General features: G+C 35.3%; 7 protein-coding genes across 7 annotated transcripts; 5 read left to right on the top strand and 2 right to left on the bottom strand.

The window, feature by feature from the left end:
* The first annotated feature begins 249 nt into the window (after positions 1-249).
* LOC110693119 (peroxidase 5-like) lies at positions 250-2,035 on the top strand. The gene is made up of 4 exons (XM_021870243.1): positions 250-504; positions 626-814; positions 925-1,087; positions 1,418-2,035. Exons 1-4 carry the CDS (start codon positions 250-252, stop codon positions 1,834-1,836), a joined length of 1,026 nt encoding a protein of 341 aa, XP_021725935.1. The 3' UTR covers positions 1,837-2,035.
* Positions 2,036-2,791: 756 nt separating this feature from the next.
* Positions 2,792-4,576, top strand: LOC110693118 (peroxidase 5-like). The gene is made up of 4 exons (XM_021870242.1): positions 2,792-3,269; positions 3,391-3,582; positions 3,696-3,858; positions 3,991-4,576. Exons 1-4 carry the CDS (start codon positions 3,063-3,065, stop codon positions 4,407-4,409), a joined length of 981 nt encoding a protein of 326 aa, XP_021725934.1. The 5' UTR covers positions 2,792-3,062; the 3' UTR covers positions 4,410-4,576.
* Positions 4,577-5,763: 1,187 nt separating this feature from the next.
* On the top strand, positions 5,764-7,669 carry LOC110692926 (peroxidase 5-like). Its single transcript, XM_021870006.1, has 4 exons — positions 5,764-5,994; positions 6,453-6,644; positions 6,802-6,967; positions 7,086-7,669. Exons 1-4 carry the CDS (start codon positions 5,764-5,766, stop codon positions 7,493-7,495), a joined length of 999 nt encoding a protein of 332 aa, XP_021725698.1. The 3' UTR covers positions 7,496-7,669.
* A 2,195-nt stretch (positions 7,670-9,864) lies between these two features.
* On the top strand, positions 9,865-12,010 carry LOC110692927 (peroxidase 5-like). The gene is made up of 4 exons (XM_021870007.1): positions 9,865-10,168; positions 10,260-10,451; positions 10,554-10,719; positions 11,392-12,010. Exons 1-4 carry the CDS (start codon positions 9,941-9,943, stop codon positions 11,799-11,801), a joined length of 996 nt encoding a protein of 331 aa, XP_021725699.1. The 5' UTR covers positions 9,865-9,940; the 3' UTR covers positions 11,802-12,010.
* Positions 12,011-13,768: 1,758 nt separating this feature from the next.
* LOC110692924 (peroxidase 5-like) lies at positions 13,769-15,764 on the top strand. Its single transcript, XM_021870003.1, has 4 exons — positions 13,769-14,221; positions 14,300-14,491; positions 14,566-14,731; positions 15,232-15,764. Exons 1-4 carry the CDS (start codon positions 13,994-13,996, stop codon positions 15,609-15,611), a joined length of 966 nt encoding a protein of 321 aa, XP_021725695.1. The 5' UTR covers positions 13,769-13,993; the 3' UTR covers positions 15,612-15,764.
* A 117-nt stretch (positions 15,765-15,881) lies between these two features.
* On the bottom strand, positions 15,882-17,860 carry LOC110692925 (nascent polypeptide-associated complex subunit alpha-like protein 2). The gene is made up of 4 exons (XM_021870005.1): positions 17,650-17,860; positions 17,454-17,553; positions 16,511-16,629; positions 15,882-16,425 (listed from the first exon to the last, which is right to left on the bottom strand). The coding sequence occupies exons 1-4, from the start codon at positions 17,704-17,706 to the stop codon at positions 16,081-16,083; spliced, it is 621 nt and encodes a 206-aa protein (XP_021725697.1). The 5' UTR covers positions 17,707-17,860; the 3' UTR covers positions 15,882-16,080.
* Positions 17,861-18,972: 1,112 nt separating this feature from the next.
* LOC110693117 (vesicle-associated protein 3-1-like) lies at positions 18,973-22,110 on the bottom strand. The gene is made up of 6 exons (XM_021870241.1): positions 20,396-22,110; positions 20,182-20,249; positions 19,983-20,070; positions 19,670-19,785; positions 19,455-19,541; positions 18,973-19,330 (listed from the first exon to the last, which is right to left on the bottom strand). Exons 1-6 carry the CDS (start codon positions 20,478-20,480, stop codon positions 19,184-19,186), a joined length of 591 nt encoding a protein of 196 aa, XP_021725933.1. The 5' UTR covers positions 20,481-22,110; the 3' UTR covers positions 18,973-19,183.
* Between the last annotated feature and the right edge of the window lie 1,653 nt (positions 22,111-23,763).

Raw genomic sequence — 23,763 nt, 5'->3', positions numbered from 1 at the left:
TCGCGTGTTATAATTGATTTGGATCATGGTTACATTAGTGAATTTTTTTGGCGACAGGTTAACTAGAGGAGTAGAGGCGCTAAAGCCTAAATATCACATAGCTCATGTATATTGTACATGAGTAGTGTTATATGTGCATATACGTAAAGGGTAATTCGAAAGGAATAACTAGAGTAAGTACACTTGCCTGACCCCCTATAAATACCAATGAGTTTTCTGAGTAACAAACTCATATTAACATCAATCATAATGAGATTTTTGCATCAAAATATAAGAATACAGAGAGCTAATATACTCATGAAAATGAAGCTAGCTTTAGTAATTTTAGTAGCATGTTTCTTAAGTTCTGATCATATTGTAGCAGGACTGCAAGTAGGATTTTATCGCGATAAATGTCCCTTTGCTGAAGCTATAATCAAAGACGAGGTAAAAAAATCCTTTCTTGCAGACAAAGGGATTGCTGCTGGCATTATCAGGCTGCAATTTCATGATTGCTTTGTCAGGGTAATGTACATTCATTATCCATGCTACTACTCTTGCTCTTCATATATACTTCGTATTACATGACAATAAGTCAGTAAGTACTTAATAATAAATGTATGCATTAACTATTTTTCTGTGACAGGGTTGTGATGGATCGCTACTGATAGATTCAACCCCAGAAAATCAAGCTGAGAAGGACAGTTCACCCAATGTAGCAATACGAGGTCTTGAGGTGATCGACAATGCTAAGGCTAGACTCGAAGCTGTGTGTATGGGTGTTGTGTCCTGTGCTGATATTATAGCATATGCTGCTAGGGACTCCAATGTAATTGTAAGCACATCTATCAATCTCATTACTAAATGTCTGACTCGCTGTCTGTTAGTACTATCTGAGGCATTAATTAGTCTGATGTACAAATATTGTTTGGGGAATGTATGTAGTCAGGAGGACTGTACTGGGATGTACCAGCAGGAAGGAGGGATGGCAGGATTTCAAGAGCATCAGAAACTGAAGATATCCCTAAACCCACTTTTAACCTCGATCAACTCATCGAATCTTTTGCAAAGAAGGGTTTGACACAGGGTGATATGGTTGCTCTTTCCGGTATGTCTCCATTTTTTCCTATGATCAATTATGTGTGATCTAAATACCTGATAATTCTTCAACAACATTCATGTTTTGGTTGAATGTGTTGAATTATGCGCCTTGAAGAAGTACCTTGTTCTTGACTCTTCTAATCATCTAATGTTCTAACACTTCAAGGCGCGCATGTGCACAGTCACACCAGTACATGAAAACATAGTACATTACAGTATCACACAGCAGAGTTAAGGCAAAAAGAAAAGAAAAAGGCCTACTTAAAAAAAAAACATGATCAAAAGTTTAATTTAAACCAGCTAATATTCATAACATTATTTATATGTATATATGCAGGTTCACACACAATTGGTCGCTCACATTGTTTCTCGTTCACAGACAGACTCTACAACTATAACACCAAAACGATGCAGGACCCGAACCTAGATCCACATTATGCAAAGTTCTTGAAGATAGAGTGTCCAAGATTTTTGCAAGGAATTCTCAACCAAACTTTGGTTGTTGCTATGAACCAAAGTCCATTTTTCATGGACTCAAGCTACTATGGAAATCTTTTCAAACATGCTGGTCTATTTAATTCTGATCAGTCACTCCTGGACAGCCAGACGACTGCAGAACAGGCGGCAGTTTATGCAACGAATAATTTAGCTTGGAAGGTGGATTTTGCTCGAGCTATGATCAAGTTGAGCCAGGTTCAAGTCCTGACTGAAACTCAAGGAGAAATTCGAGCTAATTGTAGGGTGATTAATCCATAAAAAAGATTAGACTATTGGGTTACATAGCAAAATTTGCTGGTTTTCCTGATGTTACTGTAATGCTGCAGTCATTAGTAATTCTTAATAAGCCAGAGATTTAGACTAACAATATCAAATTGTAGATCTTGAGATGTGTAATGTTTGTTAATGTCGCGTTTCTGTCTTTTGGAATGGTCAGACTAGAGTTTAAAGTCTTAAAGATGAAGAGTTTCAGAATTGTCAAATAAGACACACTTTCTTGGTAAATCATGTATGTGAAAATGTTAAAAATAACAAAACAACACACATAAATCTTACTAAATAAACTACAATGATAAAAAGCATAGTTATTGGTGATATTGTATTACATCAACTTGCATTCTGTTACACAATTTTCTCCATACTGCTACTCTTGTATTTGGCTTTCATCATCCAATTATTGGCCATCTGTTAGCTCATCAGCGGCGTAACAAAATCCATCGCTTTGATTTTATTAATATCAAGGCTTAATCAAAGAGACTGACTAAAGCAATGGAATTTTTCATACCTTTCATTCAATTACAATTGCCTAAATAAGGGGTTGCCTACTTGCCTCATTGGAAGAAGGTTGGTCTAGTGTCTCAATCATGTGTAATTTAGTGAAAAATGGCTTAATTACAAGTTTTTACTATTAAGTGCAAACATTGGAAGGGCAATCATGTGCAATTTGGTGAAATATGGCTTAATTACAATTAAGTGACTAATCATAAAATCTAATGCAGAACAACTAACTTAATTAATTCGAGTGTCTACTTCCTCTATTTATTGAGTTGCAATATACTTTGACTTTTATAAATACACAATTTTGACTATTAATATCCGTAATTATATAAGTATTTTATTAAAATTTATATATACAAAATACATTGTTAAGTTTTTACTATTAAGTGCAAACATAAGGAAAATAAGGCTTTAATAATATAATATAAAGTATATTCTCTATTATAAACAATTGCAAATGACACAAGTATGTAATAGCATGTGAATTTATGGTTATAGTAGAATACAAAGAAAGTATCTAGTGGATAGAAATTATGGGGGCAACATTATATTTCCAAATGTGTGCATTATTTTTCCCTGCTATAAATAAATCCTTGGGATTTTTCTGTATAACAAACTCAGAACTACTAACAATTGTAATTACAACACATCACTTGTATCAAATATTAGGAACATAATAGATAGAGATCAGAGCAGCTAATTTAGCCATGAAAATGAAGCTAGCTTTGGCAATGATTGTAGTTGCATGTTTCTTAAGCTCGCGCATTGAAGCAGCACTGCAAGTAGGATTCTATCTCGATACATGTCCCTTTGTTGAAGTTATTGTTAGGAACGAGGTTTTTAAATCTTTTCTTAGAGACACCGGGATTGCTCCTGGCATTGTTAGGCTGCATTTCCATGACTGCTTTGTCAGGGTAATAAAATTACACACATTATATTTGTTAATCTTGCTCTTCCTCATATTATCATACATACATGATTATGTACTTCAACATAAATGTTTGTGCGCGAATTAAACTATTGTTTTTGTTACAGGGTTGTGATGCATCAATCCTTATAGATTCAACCTCAACAAATCAAGCTGAGAAGGATGGTCCACCCAATGGAATTACTTTACGAGGACTTGAAGTGATCGATAATGCTAAGGCTAGACTCGAAGCTGCTTGTAAAGGGGTTGTGTCGTGTGCTGATATCCTTTCATTTGCTGCAAGGGACTCAGTATTATTTGTAAGACCATCAACCAACCTCAATTTTCTGTAAAATCTTTTGTTAATAGCTAAATTTTGGACAGTCAATTACTTGAGTCTTCTGATATTGTTTTGGCCTTATTGAGCATGTAGACTGGTGGACAATACTGGAATGTACCAGCAGGACGTAAAGATGGCAAGATTTCGAGAGCATCAGAAACAATAGAAATCCCTGCTCCGACGTTTAACCTTGATCAACTCACTCAATCTTTTGCAAAAAAGGGCTTAACACAGGATGAGATGGTTATTCTTTCTGGTAAGTCTGTTTCTTTTCCATTTAATAAGTTCAATGTGACCTTTCCTAAGAAAATACAACAGAAAAACAGTTACAAAAGAAAAATTAAAGCAGAATAAACTATATTAATATGTTTTATCTATATGTTTACAGGAGCACATACAATTGGGCGCTCACACTGTTCCCCATTCACTAATAGACTCTACAACTTTAGCACCACGACGATGCAGGACCCGAACCTAAATCCATCCTATGCAGAGTCTTTGAAGCAACAGTGCCCCAGAGATTCTCAAGGAAATGCTGATCAAAACTCGGTTGTTTTCATGAACCAAAGTCCATTTCTTATGGAATCGAGCTACTATAGAAATCTTTTCCAACATGGCGGTCTATTTACTTCTGATCAGGCGCTCCTAGACAGTCAGAAAACTGCTCAAGATGCAGCAGATTATGCAGCAAACGGTTTTGCTTGGCGCAGAGATTTTGCTCAAGCTATGATCAAGATGAGCCAGATTCAAGTTCTGACTGGTGATCAAGGAGAGATTCGAGCTAATTGCAGGGTGATTAACTCATAAAAGGAATAGACAACAGAGCAGAATTTGCTGCATTTCCTGCTGTTACTGTAATTCTGTTTACTACTTTACTGGTAAAGGCCTCTTTAAGCCAATTTAAATCTTGGGCTACCATTCTCACAATGTTTCCTGAATTGTCAGACTATATAACAAGGATAGAGTTTCAGAAATGTCAGAGTTTATTAATTTTCTTGGTGAATTATATGTTAGTCATGTTAAAATGAAACCAAATGAAAAATTTACATGTACCTTACTAGTTAAACCTGATCCCAAATTTTCAATGAGACCTTATTTATACCTTTTCACCTAAAGGAAAATTGTTCCAAGGTGACTTGAAGGTCTCAAGTTCAAGTGTGACAAAACCCCTTCTCTGAAGAACAAGTTAAAAGTTACATACTATGTTACGCGGACTCTTCATTATACCTGAAGGACCCATGTTGGATACTAACCAACCCAATATGGGAATGAGCATTTCAACACTTGTTTGATTTGAACCAAATCATTAGATAGTCGAGCCTAACACTGGGACAATCGACATACCTGTGGGTTATCAAGTCCGAGTAAATATACATGACACATACAATTGAAGGGTACATTAGATACCCCTTAGCAAGCCCCCACTACATCAATGGGAATACTGTCATGCATTTCTGTTGCGTTCTGAAAGGGATTTCTCAAGTTTTGACCTTGATCAGTCATTTATCTTATTATATCCTAATTATCTTCCCTAGTGAAATATAAGCTGCCTAGCATCACAGTCCATCAATCTGAACTTTTATTTGCTGCAGAAGTAAAATATACAATTAGTCAAATATTAGTGGTAAGTTTACAGGTTTAAGTTTAGATAGAAGACAAAGGCGGCGTAACTCTAGAGCACAATCAAACTTAGTATTAATCTTGTTAAGTATTCCATATCAATCTTCAACTGCAATGCTCCACAGTCCTCAGTTTTCCACCACTCAAATCAATACACAGTGGACACTTTCTGATTGATCCATAAGCGAAGCCACTTTTTACGGGTCAATAACATTAATTAGCACTTACTAAGCAAGGAGTGCCTGTAAATGACAACAATCAAATAAATAATTGTAGGCCTAACCAATCCTCTTTGTCTTATCTTCCCAATTGTCTGTAAACATCAAAACACTAATGACTCATGACAGTATACTACTTCTGTATAACGCACTAAGAATTAAGATCATGGAACATTAAAATAAACTAAGATTGTTAAAATTGTGGCGCGAATATATAATTTTATATTGCCTCCCTTTGACTATAAAATTCCCTTCAGAGGTGCACAAGATCTTCGGAGTAAGTAAACAGACATTGTCAGAAGTATCAGTACAGAAAAAGAAAGATGAGTCAAATTAGGAAATGTCTTCAAATTTCAACTACTATAGCCTTTTCAATCTTGGTCATATTAAGTCTTACTGGTTTCTTAGAAGCACAACTTCAACGAGGGTTTTATATGCAGTCATGCCCTATGGCTGAGTTCATCATAAAAAATGAGGTCCGCGAAGCATTTTTCAGTGACAGGGGATATGCTGCTGGCCTTGTAAGGCTGCATTTCCATGACTGTTTCGTTAGAGTAAGTTACTAATAATCTGACTATACAACTTTTGCATTTTTTTGCACCTTCCTAGTTTTGTTCAGCAGCCAGTTATTACAAAGCCAAGTTATTATAACCGAAAATTAGTGGGATTTTATTCCTTAACCTGGGTGTCTTTTCAGTAACCTTCCTAGCTAAATTCCAAGGAAACAATCATTAAGTTGGTATATGCAATTATATATTTAATTATCGAAAGGACTAAAGTCTAAAGCTAAACCAACTTCCACTGATTGAATGCATTTCTTCCAGAAACTTGCAAGAAAAAGTGCCATCTTTAAAGGATAGTTTGGTGCATGACTGAATGCAGGCCTATATTGTATCAGTAACTCTTAATGTTTCCACTTAAAGCTAATGTTCTAGTAGATAATGAGATTTATACTCTCATAGGTATAGTATACACGATAATAATCTAACAAAATTTGTTATGTTACTTGTAGGGATGTGATGGATCAGTGCTCCTAGATTCAACTCCAGGAAACACAGCCGAGAAAGATGCACCAGCTAATAATCCTAGCCTGCGAGGGTTTGATGTCATCGATAATGCCAAGGCTAAAATTGAAAATATGTGTCCAGGAGTTGTGTCCTGTGCTGATATAGTAGCCTATGCTGCTAGAGATGCTGTTGAAATGGTAACTAAACTAAAGAACAAGAAAGACTTCTTAAATTATTTCGTCTTAATATATTTAAACATAGTATAATACATAGAAAGTTCTGCCAAGTTTGGCTGTAAGTTTGATGTTGCAGCAAGTAGTAGTAATTAACTAGTATGTTTGATCATTTATGTAGGCAGGAGGATTTGGCTATGATGTTTATGCCGGAAGAAGAGATGGTAGAATCTCCCTAGAATCAGACATCAAGAAGAACTTGCCTCCAGCATTTGGCGACGTTGATCTACTCACTAAAATATTTGCCAGCAAAGGATTAACACAAGAAGAGATGGTTATCCTATCTGGTAATCAATTAACAAATTTTAATTTTACTCCATATCTTGTGCAAAAGAAATTGAAACAGGAAGATAAGCCTCAAGGATTTGTAACTAATCAATTACTTGATAAATTTACGGGGTGCAGGGGCTCATACCATAGGTCGCGCTCACTGCAACTCCTTCACTGATAGGCTATACAATTTCAACTCAGCATCAGGACAGGATCCCAGTATAAATGCCGCTTATGCAGCGCAACTGCAGAGGCAGTGCCCATCAGTGAACTCAGATACCAGTACTGTGGTTCCAATGGATCCAATTAGCCCCTTCACAGCAGATACTGCTTACTACAGAAACATCCTGAATAACCGCGGCCTGTTTGCATCAGATCAAACACTAGCATCAGACGCTGTTACTAAAGATCTAGTTACCCAATATGCAAGAAATCCTGGGCTTTGGGGAAGGAAGTTTGCTGATGCAATGGTTGCCATGGGTCAAATCGACGTCCTGACTGGTGTTGAAGGGGAAATCCGAATCAATTGTAGAGTTGTTAATTAATCAAATGCAGATGTCTTAATTATGCTAGGTGCTGAAATCAATAAAATGGAAGTAATATATGGCTTTGTAGATTACAGGCTTACAGCAATAAAATTGTAATGGTTGTATATGTTTGATCTAGTACCTCAAAGCTATTTTTATTTGAAATTAGTGACACTATCTTAACTACTACTAGATTTTCTCAACTACTACTACTGAATATTCTATTTTCTGCTGACTTTCTGAGTATTAATTAAGCATCCATTCCAAAACATAGTTGCTAAATCAAGAGTTAAAAAAAAAGCCTGAACTTTAGAAAAGTCAATAAAAATCCCCTACTTCCCCTCACCCATAGTTTTTTTCTTATGAAAAAAAACTGCCTTATTTGTGTGAAGTATGTACATAATCAATCCTCTAAAAATACTGTGAAATGGCGCTAATTTGGTTTTTCACTAATTATGTTATCATTAGTAGGTCATTTTCTTGTAACTTTAATTTCGTATTTTGGTAGTGGTAAAAATATGAAAATTAGGTACTTTCTGATAAATAGAAAAGTTCTAACAAGATCCAGTTTGATTTTAAGAAAGTTCAAATAAAAACGGGAAATTCCCTGTTTCTCATAATGGCATTTTCATGAATAAATCAACAACTTTTTCATTATTGTGGGCTCCACAATTAAATAAAATTGAATAAAGTTGTTGGTTTATTTACGAAATGCCATGTGAGAAACAAAATTGAGAAACTGGGGCATCCTCAATAAAAACTGTTGAACACCTTATTTCAAATGAAAAGATAATATTGTTAGCTAGCTAATGAATTGAACAAGGTCACCACACCTCCCTTCATATAATAACACCCTTTCCAAAGTTAAGTTAAACAAAGGCAACTACGACGCCTCTAATCAAGTGGCGGCCAGAGCTTCCACCTTAAACTAAGGCAACTGTTGAAAAAGTGTTCAAACATACAACAACCAGTTGAAAAATATGACTACAGTTTATGAGATCAATGCTTCCACTAACAACTATATAATTAATTACGTATTAATTCAGGTCACGTTATCTAATACGAAGTATGTATACTAATTAAGTATTATACTGCATTAGGTAGTTCATACCCCCACTCTAAGTAAATGACAAAACCTACCACTAATTGTACTAATTGCACATGTTTCATTATCATTATTATAGAATTCTGTCCATTTTTTGAAGTTTATTAATATAGTAGTATGAGTAGATTATCACTAAGGAAACTCCCATCTAAAGTGCAAGCATGAAAGTTTGGTCTGTTGTAAGTACATCTTACAGAAAGGTGAACATTTCATCATCAAAGTACATAATATCAAACTCTATGAACCTATGATGAAGCATGGTCCTTATTTGGTGCATCAGTTTTCCCAACGAATACTAAGTTGTCACGGTGGAGATTCAACCGGCTTTGCTCGTGAGGAATAAGTAACATGATCTAAAAATACAATCTTGTTAGACATAAATAAATGTCATAACTAAAAGATTATAACTGTGCAGTAGCTTGTATTGATTGTCTAATACCATGAACGACGTAAACACATAGTGATCCTAAATTATCTGATACTTCATAAACTTTCGGATGATCAACTAATCCATTATAGTTTTTGAAAGGATAAGGACTTCCTAACAAGTTTTTGACAGGTTAAACAAACAGGTATAGTCGTGAAGAAGACAACCATGAACTCAGGATTACGTTTTTTCTTATGAATGACACTCTTCAGAGCCTTCCGTTTTCAATGCACTTAGTCTCTAATCACCACAGCAGTAAAGTAGAAGGAAATATAATATTTCACAGTGCTCCAAATCACCCAATAATGCAGTAAACACCATTAACAGAAAAATAATTCCGCCATTTCCATCCTATAGGACCAAAATTTCCAGGAAAAAAACTATATATGGAGCCTCATCCATCTCCACTAAGTTGTTTAAATCAACAAGAGACATCCTATGACACAATACCTTGTATTGACACTCGTTGCTTACTGTCTAATCATCCTTAGAATATGCCATAAAATATGAGAGTTAACAATGAAATGCATACTTTGAATAATATGCAGTGACAGTGACAACTTAATAATGCCCAAAAATTAGCACTATTAGTCCTAAAATATACCTCTATTCAACTAATCTTGTTGGCTTCTTATGCATCCGAAGTCAATAGAAGTAGGAATAACCGCTTTAGGGGTGGCTAAATAGTGCTTATCATCGCGTATTCCATAACCAAATTGAATTAGACAGGTCAGTAACTATCAGAAAATTCTAGTTTGTGTTTTCTTCTATCTAAAAATGCCATGTTGCAGATTTAAATAAACCCAACATATTGTATCACGACACACTAATTAGGATGTACATCATTTTATATTCCTTGTTTTCTTCTATAAAATGGTTATTACTGCATGTTTAGGTTCTTCAAGAAGAAAACAAAGTACAATAACACAGAATGAACCTAAAAATGAACATTCATTCTTTAACAAGATTTCTTGTTCTGTTTTTGGCTTTCTCTTGTCTAAGTATTCAGCTAGAAGCACAGCTTCGAGTTGGATTTTACTGCGACACATGCCCATCAGCTGAGCGAATTGTCAATGAAGAAGTTATGAAAGGATTTATAAATGACAAAGGGATTGCCCCTGGTCTTGTCAGAATGCACTTTCATGACTGTTTTGTTAGAGTAAGTTAAATATATTAGCAAATGTTATCTATAATTCAGTGAACTACAGAACTAAGTCTCACTAAACAAGTTTTCTTTCTTCTCTTTTCAGGGCTGTGATGGATCCGTCCTCATCGACTCCACTTCTGCAAACACTGCTGAGAAGGATTCACCAGCAAACAATCCTAGTCTTCGAGGGTTTGAGGTCATCGACAATATAAAGACTAGACTTGAAGCTGAATGCAAAGGGGTCGTGTCATGTGCAGATATATTAGCTTTCGCAGCTAGAGACAGTGTAGCAATAGTAAGTAGAATTTTTTTTACTGATAAGAAGTAGTAGTATATAAGCTTGGGTAGAACAAATTTAACTCTGTTACCTGCTGCTACTGCATAACTTGTTTCGCAGACCAGAGGACAAAGATACGATGTTCCATCTGGAAGAAGGGATGGCAGGGTCTCTTTAGCTTCAGAAGTGTTGCAAAATGTCCCAGGATTCACATTCAATGTTACTCAACTTACACAGAGTTTCGCAAACAAAAATTTGACACAGGAAGAAATGGTCACCCTATCAGGTATCAGCTTTTTAGCATATACTATATTTGTAGCATTAATCTTCAAATTATCAAACTTAACTTTCAAGGATGAATGCAAGTATATGACAGACTATACATAGCGCTACGAGGATAAGTCATGTTTCCATATAAGGGTCTACAAACAGCAATCAGCTGTTCAAGTGGTTGTCATCAGTTTCATCAACTACTAACCAGCCAATTTTTAATTGAGAAATTAGGCAATGTTTGCTTCAACTTATAAGATTATGGTTCATTACATATTAGATTTATTCAGTAAAAAAATAAGTTTTGAAAAGTCAAAATCAGATTTAACAGCATATAACAAACACTACTGAATCAAAAACATCAGCAATTCAAGTAAGCAAAAACCATTTTTACAGTAACAAACAATTATTCAGGTGACAGGACCTTAGCTGTAAATGGTTAGTTTGACAATTAGAATAACTGGTAAAAACTAAAAAGACAAACCCATTTTGGCAAATCATATCAGGATTTTACACCATCACAAAGGTCAAATTGGCATATATCCTGCTAGGCTTTCAAATTCATTATTCCATACCCAAGTTTGTTTGCTTTGATGAGACTTAATACCTATCTCGGCTAAATGTATCTAGTGTTATTAACTCTATTGAGAGCCTAAATCCCCTCACATAAGTCTAATATTGATCACAGGTGCTCATACAATCGGACGGTCTCATTGCACATCCTTCAACAACAGGCTATTCAATTTCAGTGGAACAAATGGGCCAGATCCCACTCTGGATTCCAAATATGCAGGACAGTTGCAGCAACAGTGCCCACAAGGAAGCACAAATTCTAGCATGGTGGTTCCAATGGACCCTCGTAGCCCATTTATTTCAGATGTAAATTACTACCAGGATGTCTTAGCCAACAAAGGCCTGTTCACATCTGATCAGACGTTGTTGACCGACTCCAACACAGCTAATGAGGTGAACCAGAATGCAAGGAATCAGTTCTTGTGGATGAGAAAGTTTGCAGCAGCAATGGTAAACATGGGTCAAATTGAAGTTCTTACTGGTACTAATGGAGAAATCCGGGCAAACTGTAGGGTAATCAATTAAGAAATATGGGTTCATTCCCCTTGTCAAGAGATCAGACTTACTGAGTCTTAAGTAGAATTAACTCATGTTTGTTTGTGTTACTGGAAGGATAATTTTCAGTCTTAAACATATGTAATTTGATGAATTATATACTTGCAAGTCTGTTTTTAGATGCAAATAGTGGAAGACTACCATAAACCTGAAGTACTGAGGATTATTGACTTATTGCACGATTGATGTTATGATGGCTTCCCTTGTCCTTTACTCTAACCTTGGTGGAAGCTTTTTAAGAGGCATCAGAGTAATTTTACAGAAATGGTTTCTTATAGCTGATGGAGCAAGAAACTCGCATTAAAACACTGGATAAACTAATAACAAAGCTGCGTAAGTACTCCGTAGTGCAGGAGTTAATAACATAGGTCATGCTCAATGCACTTCCTTCAGCAAAAGGCTGTATGCACAGGATCCCAGCATGAACTCTGCATTTGCAGCTCAACTGCAGCAGTAGTGCCGATCAGGGGATGTTAATACTAATATTATGGTTTATTGGATCCTAATAAGCCTGTAAATTCTGACTCATGAATTCTGGATGTCCTCAATAACCATGGCTTGTTCACAACAGATCAGACTCTCTTGTCAGAGACTGCTAAAACAGACCTAGTAAACCAGTATGCCCAAAATTCTTATTCTTACCCTCGGGAAATGAAGTTTGATGATGCTATGGTGAGGATGGGATAGACTGATATTCTTACAGGCAATGAAGGAGAAATCCGAAGAAACTGTAGGGTGGTTAACTAAATAAAGATATGAAAGTTGCACTAATCTGAGCTGAAAGCAACAAAATGAAGAATATGATATGACTTTAAAAAGACAGATTTTAATGATTGCAAAAATGGCTTTACAGCACTAAAATTACTGATATCATATCATATGGCTTTACAGCCATAAACTAAATAATGTCACATGATATGCTTTTATAGATCTAAATCCTCAATAGCATATATTCCGTATATCTCAAATCTCAAGTAAGGTTAAGTATCTTATTTGCTACTCATTGTCAGAAATGTATCCGTATCAAAATGTCATGTTAAACAAAAGCCAACTACAAAGAGGTTAAACAGGACATTGAATTTCCCACCTTATACTATTAATATACATTCATATGCTTAAAAAGACCGCAACCATAACTATTACAAAGTACTTAGAAGTAAGAATTTAGTCAGATAATGTTTTGTCTAATGATTAACACTTCAGCAAGTATTTCATCAGTACAGTACTGTATTCTGTTAAAATCATACGTGTATTCAAAAGAGTAGACAAGTACTGACTCAGGAAATACTCGTAAATGGGATCCGATCTAAGGCACTATGTCTAGAGAGATAAACATTCAAATTCAAACACAGCCCACAAATTGGTTTATAATCCAGTACACAGGACACTGCTGGTGTGATACAAGCTAGACCTTCTTTTTTTAATTCTGTTCATATTTTTACTAATACGCCCCTTTGAGAGGATAATTATAGCTACTTCCAAGTAAAAAATCAGTTATGTGCTTCCATGCCTTCATAGAGTTGCTAGGAGCATTGTCTTTATCACTGTTTCGAACCCCCCAATAATGCAATCTTACCATTTTCTATAGGACCATAATCCCCCCCTAGAAAAAAAAATCGTACCCTTCCCCTTCCCAGTTTCTGTAGGACCATAATCCCCCCCTACCCCGGCCCCCAAATAAAAATGGAGTCTTACCCAACTTCCCTAGAATCTAACCAAAACGAAGCATCCTTTGTACAGACACTTACTTTTAACTCTAGTATTCTCAGCATAATAGTCAGAATACTAATGAGAGCAAAGCATGTTAAAATGGTACAATGACAGGTTAATTATACCAGAATATCAAAGCTATTGGTCCCATAGTATACCCAGTTCAACAGCTATCATTGGCATCTTGCGCACTGAAGTCAATAGAATCAAGGCATGCTTACTTCAGGGAGCTCACTCAATAAGCATATCACTTAATCCATAACAAAAATTAATAGACAGAATAATTACTTTCAGAATCATTGTAATTGTTTTTTTCCAACTAAAAGTGTCATGTGCTCAAACTAAACAAAGCAAATGTGCTGTCTAACAACACACTAATATGTTTTTTTTATCCACTTATAAAATGGGACAACTGTGTGTTTAGGTTTTCCAAGATTGAAGCAAAGTAAAGAATGATGCTAAAGATGCCCCTTCACTCTTCAATCATCTTTCGTGTTCTGTTTTTGGCTCTTTCTTGTCTAAGTGCTCAGACAGAAGCACAACTTAAAGTCGGGTTTTATAGTGAATCATGTGAATCAGCAGAGCGCATTGTGAATGAAGAAGTTACGAAAGGGTTTATGAAAGACAAAGGAATTGCTCCCGGTCTAGTCAGAATGCACTTTCATGACTGCTTTGTTAGAGTAAGTTGGTTTAACTTTTACTGTATTATCAATTTGATTAATTGCAGTTTCCCTAAGTTCCTTCTCTTCTGATACCAGGGTTGTGATGGATCCATTCTCATTGACTCCAATTCCTCAAACACAGCCGAGAAGGATTCATTTGTAAACAATCCTAGCCTTCGAGGATTTGAAATCATTGACAATGCAAAGACTAGACTTGAAACCGAATGCAAAGGGGTCGTATCATGTGCAGACATTTTAGCTTTTGCAGCCAGAGACAGCGTAGTAATAGTAAGATGATTTATTTATTTACCAGAGAACAGTTAATTTTGTAGTCTGCTGCATAACTTTGATCGGTTTCACAGACAAAAGGGCCAGTTTATGATGTTCCGGCTGGGAGAAGGGATGGAAGAGTCTCTTTAGCTTCAGAGGTGCTACGAGACATCCCTGGACCTTCACTAAATGTCGACCAACTTACACAGAGCTTCGCGAACAGAAATCTGACACAGGAAGAAATGGTCACCCTATCAGGTATCAATATCATAGAGAGGATGAATTTTTCTTTAACTAAGGTTAGACTTTCACACAGAAATATGCTTGGCCTTCCACTTGCAGAATTTTCCGAAACTCAGTCACAGAATAATGTACTATTCAGTTACGAGTCAGGAGTCCCGACACAAAGTAGTCAAATGATGTTTTCCATCTAAAGGTCCTAATAAACAGGTTTTAGCTTTCAAGCAGAAGCAACAATTAGATAGTAATCTTTTTAACTCTTCAATGTTAGCTATCCAGTAATAAACTAGCTAATAAAATCCAAATTCATTTTAGCTAGTCATGACAGGTTTTGAATAGCTATCAACAATAACAAAGGTCGAACTGGGTTCTAGGTTTAAAAATCATCCAATTTATACCAAAGTTCATTTGCCTGAGTAAATCTTGAACAGTTGAGCTTGGACACTTGAATCTAAGTCCCTAATCTATTGAGGACCTTAATCTGACATCAAATTTCATAAACCCACTCTTGAACACAGGCGCTCATACAATTGGCCAGTCTCATTGCACATCCATCATCAATAGGCTATACAAATTCAATGGCACAAATGGGGCAGATCCTACTCTGGATTCTAAATATGCAGGACAATTGCAGCAACAGTGCCCGCAAGGAAGCAAGGATTCTAGCCTAGTCGTTCCAATGAACCCTGGTAGCCAATTAGTCACAGATGTAGGCTACTACCAGGACATCTTATCCAACCGCAGCTTGTTTACATCTGATCAGACCCTCTTGACAAACTCCAACACAGCTAGTGAGTTGAGTCAGAATGCAATGAATCAGTCATTGTGGATGAGAAAGTTTGCAGCAGTAATGGTTAAGATGGGTCAGATAGATGTTCTTATTGGCATGTCTGGTTAAATCCGGACAAACTGTAGGGTAATTAATTAGAAAAGATTATTTTATATTTTTATTCTTTGTAATCAGGAAACTTACTGGTTTGATAGTATCAGTAAATTATACGGTTTAGCAATTACTCAATAAAATGTGGACACATTAATCCAAATCCGTCAATTTAAAGTGTTATTCACTTGTTCATATTTCTTGTTCCAAATATAAGGTTACACCTTGAAAAACTGGTCAATCAACAAGTAAAACATCTAAAGATTGTATAAACCACAATCAAATAAATAGAAAGCCACTGCAAATTTGAGGCAACAAAACCATTATATTATCAAAAGGCAAATCCAAAATAAATAGAATTGGCAGCAGTTCAAAAATGCATAACCTCATCACTAGAATGTTTAGGGCCCAAAGAAGAATAATAAAGCTAGAATGGGCAATTAAACTCCCGAGGAGTGGAATCAATGAGCAGGTAAGATTGCCCGACCTAAGCAGTAAGCTCCATGATAGCACCAACGATGTCACCATCATGAGCCTTGAGTGCATTGACAGCCTTGCCCTTCGAAACCCCAGCTTGAGTCATAACCAACTCAATGTCTCGAGGCTCTACCCCTGTTTCATCGATCTCTTCTTCCTCTTCTTGGGCAGCAGCAGTGGCAGCAGAAGCTTCTGAGTTGGCCATCATTGATGACATATCAGGGAGTCTGAACTGTTGGGCAGCTTGAGTTTGCAGCTGAGAGCTAAAGTCTTCGATCTTGGCCTCACCAAATATGACATAGGTTTCAGAGTAAGGGCTCTTGAACACGTCAGGCTTTGAAATGAAAAACAATATCTGCAATCCCAACACACTAATGTCAGACCCTTATATGTTCAAAAACACCTGTTATCAATAACGTTTCATAAGGAAAAATTCTTACATTTTTGGCTTTCTTTATGGTGACCCGGGTTACACCTGGGATAGGTTTCAATCCTAGTTTCAACATTGCTTTACGACTCTTCTTCTCACTCCTGCTCTGCTTGATACCCTCAGCTGAGGCTAAATGGATACAACAAAGCACAGGATAAAATAATTAGCACTCAAGCATTAAGAGCACGTAAAACCCATCAACCCTCAACCATAGAAATAGAAACAAATCATTCACATCAGTATATAACATAAAGTAAGAGCTATTCAATATAATCAAACAAATAAAACCCAGATTCCCAGCCTAACTGATACAACAAATGTTGCTCAAGCTTATACAACAAAACGTACACGAACAAGTGAACAACAATCAAGCAAAATGCACAACAATAATCCTAACAGCTAACCAATCAAGCTACAAGAATTTCAAGATATCAGGTCCAATTTCTATCCAAAATTCAGAAATCCTAAACCACCAAGCTTCCCAATTCTTCATACACCACACAGCAAAAAACAAATAAACATAAAGGTCACCAAAACCGCAAAAATCGAACAAAATCCCAAGTTCCAGTCCAACACATATCTTCAATTTCACTCAATCCCATACCCAAAAAAATCAAACATTCTAACAAATTAAAATTCCTAGCTTATCACTCAAGATAACACAATTTTGCAATTTTCACGTTCAAATTTCATCAGAATTTCAATTCAATAACCCTTATCCTATTATAAATAACCCCTTCCAACAAAAAACACAACCCAATTAAACACAAATGTTTGAAATAACACACAAAAAGTTCAGCGTCACATATAACATCAAATATGAACCAAATAAGAAACTTTACGAAAAAATAAGAGCCATAAACCCTAAAAAAGAATATTGAACAAACAAAAACAAAATTTAAAATCGAAAGACATAAAATTTATAAAAGATAAAGAACAAAAAAGAAAATTACTTAAGGTAGTTTCATCATCCTCCTCATCATCGTCGTCATCATCTTCATCGTCATCCTCATGTTCATCCTCCTTAACATCTTCAACAATTACTTCATCTTTCTGCAAAATTCAGATAAATAAATGCAAATAGAATCAATACCCAATAAGATTAAACCCAAAAACCCCAGAAAATTGGTAATTGAGAATGAAATATACCTCTTCTTCTTTAACGGGAATAGGGATTTGTTCTTCTTCAACAACTGGAACAGTCATGGTGGTGGGGTATGTGTGATTTTCTCTCTCCTCTGGTAGAAGATGATGAGTGGCAGAGGGAAGGAGTGAGCTTTTTTGGTTTTTTAGTTTTAATAATGGGGTTTTGAAGAATGAAGATAAACTTGGTTTGTGACAGAAAAAGACGTCTGGGTAATTGGGTATTTTATGTCTATTTCAATTGTTGGGCTTTTAGCCTTATAAAGTAGTCAATTGTTAGGGTTTGTTTAGTTTAGTTCATTTTATTTTTGCTTACAAGAGCTTATTTGATTTGATTTGATTTGAATATCATATTTGACAATACATTGACCTTAAATATATGATAATGTATATGGAAAAATATTTGAAGTAGGATCTTCTTAGATTGATAATAATATGTGATTTTCTTAATTATTTGAACTTATTTTTTCTGATCTGAGTTTTAGTCATGACTTTACAAGATTGTTTTATTCGCCTTATTTTCACTTATTTTAAGTTTAATAAGTTTAGATAAGTTTAGTTCGGAAAAAATAACTTAAGATAAGGGTTGTTCAAATTCAAATTACAACTAAAATGGTTTATATATTTTTATTTGAGAGTATAATTATAGCTATAAATGGAAATGGGAAATATTTTTCGAACTCTATAAAAAAATGTGGAAAGTAATAAGGGACGAATGGAATACTTTATATTATTATAATATATTAATATGAATTGTTATACAAAATACTATATGTTTTTCGAAAGGTAAAGCATGCATCACATGCATTTAAAGCTTTATAATTGAAACCAATGTTACGGGTAAGGCCTTGTTCTGTTCACCTTAATTTTGCTGAACTGAAATTATTTTTACTGAACTGAAATTATTTTTGCTAAACTTAAATTATTTTTATAGAAATTAAATTAATTTTACTAAACTGAAATTATTTTTGCTGAACTGAAATTATTTTTACTAATTTTCAATTAAAATTCTTCTTTATGAAAACTGAATTTCACTGAACTGAACTTATTTTTACTGAACTAAAATTATTTTTACCTAATATTATTTCTTTAAGGTGAATAGAACAAAGCCTAAGTCATCACCTTTTTTTTTTTTTTTTTTGATATAAAAGCTAGTGTTGAATCATCACAAAATTTGCATATAGTTGAAACAAGTCCATTTTTCTTGAATAAAAAAGTAAGATAAGGAAATGAATAGTGGTGTCAATTCGGATGTTTGGATCGGGTTCCATGAAATTGGGTCAAGTTTATTTTGAATTTAAACCATGCTAACATATTGTATCCAAGTAGAAATATAAAATTGATTTTTTTTTTTTTTTTTTCCTACCACCAAAATCCTCAAAGCTTTTGTGAAACAGAGTTGGACCCTAAAATTACTTAATAGTCTTCCTAGCTCCTTTGTTAGAACAACATTCCATACATCTTCCTTGCTTAATCTTGTTAGTGTCTTCGAGCATACAAAAACCAATCTTCAATCTTCAGATCCTAAGCATCCAATCACTCACTGGACGCCATAATGCCATATACGGTTTACACGTCCTTCGTAAACCTTGTTACCAGTAGCATCACAATGCTTCGCAGCAATATTTGAAGACTTTTTGGCCCATTTCTTGCAAGGTGCTGGGCTATCACAAACACAGCAATAGCACTGCAATTATACCAAGAAGCCAATCAGACATATCCAATGCTTAATCAAAGATACAATTGTCTACCATCTGACAAAGAGGTAATGATTTTAGCAATAAGAGACAGATAACATTAGCAAAGAGTACCATATTGCAGTGAGTTTCGTGGCGAGTTTTGTTAAAAGGGTGGACGACACAGAGGTGCCTTGGATGTGGATAATCCCTACAAGCCACCTGCCAATTGTTTAAAAAGGAAATTAGTACAGAAAACCAATTAACCAAACATACAAACTTTGTAGGAAATGTTCACAACTATATATGTAAAGTCAGTAGTTCAGAGTGCTCGTGTAGTTAAGTCATACCAACTCAGTAGTTAAGTCACTTGCAGTGATGCTCTTAGGCACACGAGCACTCTGAACTATGATTTCGTCCCTGTGCTGCAAACTGAGTGGTGCTTCTATTGGGGTTCGCATCCAAACTACATGTAATAGGAAATCACAAATAATTAATTTCTTTAAATTACTGTAATATGAAGTACAAGTATATATTCATATACAAGATCTACAACGTACACCAGAAATACATATACATAACTCCCTATATATTATACAATTCTGATGCAAAAAGTTCTGATGATACAGTACAATTCGCTTCACAATAGAGGAATAAACAAACCTGCGACGTCACGTGTTGCTTTAGGAAGCACATACCCGACTAGGGGGAGTGCAGAATACTTGACAGAATTTGTTGGCGTTGCTTTGATCTTGCTCCACAAATACAGAAAATATCTCTTAATCAATTGACCAGGACTTATTTCTAAACATAAATAATACTGTAAATCTGTAATTCCTATAACATCAACTTATAAAACTACCTTGAATACAATCAGGTTGTCTGTTTTGTTGGTCAGATGCATAGAACGAGAGATCTTCCCCAATTCAGCTGCATATGTAAGTTCATAGGAAAACAACAAAGAGGTTAACAGGAAAAGCCGAGTTTGAATACCTTAAAGATGCACGAGTGCACGACTACAGGAGTACAGAGAAATAATCAAAGTTAACACAAAAACATGATAACCCAGCACTTACAAGTGTTACAACTAGGGAACTCAAGCTCAGCCGGGGCAATAGCTAGAATAGAAGGGACCTGTTTTCCTGACATTTGTCGCTGCATCCTCTGTGTTTTCCTGATAAAATATTTTCCTGCAAGACTGAAATTATAAGGAGACTCATCAAATGACTCGATACATTGTTATATTATCAAAAAAGGATTAGCATGAAAAACTGTAACTGAAGTTTGTTAAATGACTTTGACTAATCAATGATATGAAAAGGCTCAAAAATCGTTACAAATTCCTATATTGCAAGGAGTAGTAAAGTAGAGTAATGTTATCCTTTTCACATTCTTTCTTCTTTGTGTTTGTGGGAGTTTTGGGTGGAAAACAAGTGGTCAAACAGTTAGAAAACGTTCAAAATAGATCTCATAATTTATCAAGTTTCTCTAGAATAATTAACCTAAACACAGCATGAATGGTTTATTACAATAAACTGCTTATAGACTTAAAGGTACATGAATCGATTAACTTTGTGCAATGAATCACAAAATCTCCACTCCGCAACATAAATAACAACCACTACACGGCTACACCATCTACACATGCTCTTATCCTATGCTCTCTCCACCTGAAACGTGTTTTAATCTACTCCGGATATTCATGTCTACCTTGGTTTGGTCTGAATTTTTTCAGTTTTATTGTTTGTACTTGTATTTTCCAAGTGACTACTTTCGTAACTTGTACTTCGTATGTTTTTAACAAATACAGCATTAAGCAAGTTATAAAAGGTCCAGTGTGAACCATTTAGGTCTATTATGATTTGGTAGATTAAAGTGATATTATACCAGTATATTCCTAATAAAAGAAAGATAGCATAATCTTGGCTATTAATTGACAAATGCCTTCAATATTCAAATTCCAGAATCTGCATTGAACCCCAAGTGGATTCAGAACAGAGTTTAGAACCATTCTACTCTCAGATGGTGCATTTCAGAGCAGAGTTTCCTATCAAGTGGGTTGATGACAAAGTCTCCTGCTGAGATGGTTAGTACCAAATGCAAATAATTACGACGACAATTCACAAGGTCACCTGAGGGGGCTGGATTACTTATAAGTAGTAGCATCAGAGATATCAACACATCGCTTACATACATAAACTATTCACAAGTCATCAAAACAGGCAGCTAGATGTGTCTTTAAGGCCAAGTTAATTTTACTTCATACACCATTTTTTCAACTCAGAGTCCCAGACTGCTCCACAAGGTTTCAAAAAACAACATTCATTCCTCCTACACTGGGAAATGTAGTACAAGCTAAGGGATTTCTAGCTTAGGCGCGCAGCACTCTTCGCTTTGAGGAGTGATTGAGCCTGCGTAATGATTTCCAATGCGGATTTTGGGGTGTAGCACTGCAGTGAACCGACCAGTGCTTGCATGGGGCAGGTATATCACAAACATAGCAGTAGCACTGCAATTCAACCATCACATATACCACAATACAATGAAGTCAATCAAATTTGCCTTACATAAAGAAGAGAACTTGATCATGTAAACAACTTCAGCAAGAATAACATAAGCAATGGAAAAGCTAATAAAACTAGGAAATTGTACAACAACGACATCAAAACCCCGAGGCCAGGATTAGGCCATGTCAAGACATAAGGCAAGATGAGAGTAGACAAAAATAATGTATTCAAGTGAGACTAGACAAAAATAATCTATTATGGAAGGTTATTTACTTATTATCTTTCAATGTGTTCCTTCTTTTGCATAAAAACATTGGGTATAATGACTATAATCACATCCAATTGGTCCCTTTACCCTTACTTCTCATCATCTTCACTGCATTAAGGTTTTAAATTTTACCTCTTTTATTCCTTATTAAATTCTTCATTAATACTTGTTTCTTATGCTAAACTATACTAATTTACATACTTAATGCTTTAATTAGCTCTTTGTATTTGGGGTTGATTTTTTTGTCTTACATTTGTAGTGACTAGGGTTTTGATCTTTGTTATTTCCACCAAGATTGTATTGTGGGTTTAATTTTATGAAAATTAGTTTTCACAACATTTTTGGGTTTGAACTTTAAAATGAGTAGTAACAATTCATATTTGAAAGATATGTAGTCTACAAAAGTGTGATTTAAATGTACATATTTCTACTGTAAGTCTGTAATCTTGATAAAATTTAATTTGAAATAATATGCACCCACAATTGTTAAAATTTTAATCACCATTGACAAATAATCATCACAAATCTTATCATCTTTTGATTGTTAGTCATGTACCAAGGAAATAAACTGGGAAACCCTTAGTTTGCTGCTGTATAAAAAATGCACAGTTGATAAACAATCCCTCAAAATTGGGCCTTATTATGGTTTATGAGGGATTGCTTTGCTTATTAAAACATTTGCATCATTGAGGAATATTTTTTTGCTATAAGCTTTGTAGGATTTGGGTTTTACAAGTGCATCAGACTACTCGAGTTTTGATCATTGAACTTTGAAATGAAATGGTGAATAAACCGGATTCTGTATTATGCTAGCTGTTTCTTAGTGTAGGTTCTTGTTTTTTTCATTTATCCTTGGCCTCTTGTAAATTGTTACTTTGTATATTGTTCAATTCTGTTCTTTGTTTTTCTATTGTTCTTTTGGTTAACTTTGGAGAGGAAGTATGAATTAGTAAATTACAAACATTTGCTAGCTTAGTACTCAAACCTCTCTTCGATTTGACTGCTATGCAGTGCTATTGTTATGTTTGTGAAGAAGTTGCCCCTTGCAAACACTGGACTAAGACTCGCAATGGGCATTGTCATGCTACCCAAGAAGTTGAACTCTGGAGATCAGAAAGAGAATGCAGGAAGAGAGATTCTGCTACTAATATGACTATGGTTTGTAATTTCATTTTATGTCATACTTTTGATTAAGAGATGTTCCAGTGGATTTAATTGCTTAAACATATGTTTGGTGCTTTTCGAGTGCAGGCTCGTCACATATTGACTGTTAGCTTTATGCAATATCCTCCTGATCAGCCTGAACTAATTAATGGTTTTGCTGGTGGATTGATTTGTGATAGTAATGGAGAATGGGTTGCTGGATTCTCAAGGCACATTCACAGTGTTATTGGCACCCTTGATCCCTCGGTTTTGCCAATGCTTACTCTCATTGAAGGCCTGAAACTTTCATGGGCAAAAGGGTTGCGATTTCTTCAAGTTCGATTGGAATTCCAATACCATGATGGGTTCTGGCAAGATTTTGACAAGGTTACAGCAACTGGGAAGTATCATCTTCTTCCTGATGCAACTTCTCCTGATAATGAGCATCGGGTTTGGAAAATCCTTAAGGAGGTTGAGAAGTGTTTTAACCAAGATTGGTTCATCAATGTCAAAAACACTACATCTC

This window comes from Chenopodium quinoa, unplaced genomic scaffold (assembly GCF_001683475.1).
Source record: "Chenopodium quinoa cultivar QQ74 unplaced genomic scaffold, ASM168347v1, whole genome shotgun sequence".
Classification (NCBI taxonomy): domain Eukaryota; kingdom Viridiplantae; phylum Streptophyta; class Magnoliopsida; order Caryophyllales; family Amaranthaceae; genus Chenopodium; species Chenopodium quinoa.
The sequence above is the reverse complement of the archived record's forward strand: the minus strand, read 5'-3'. Positions and strand labels throughout refer to the sequence as shown.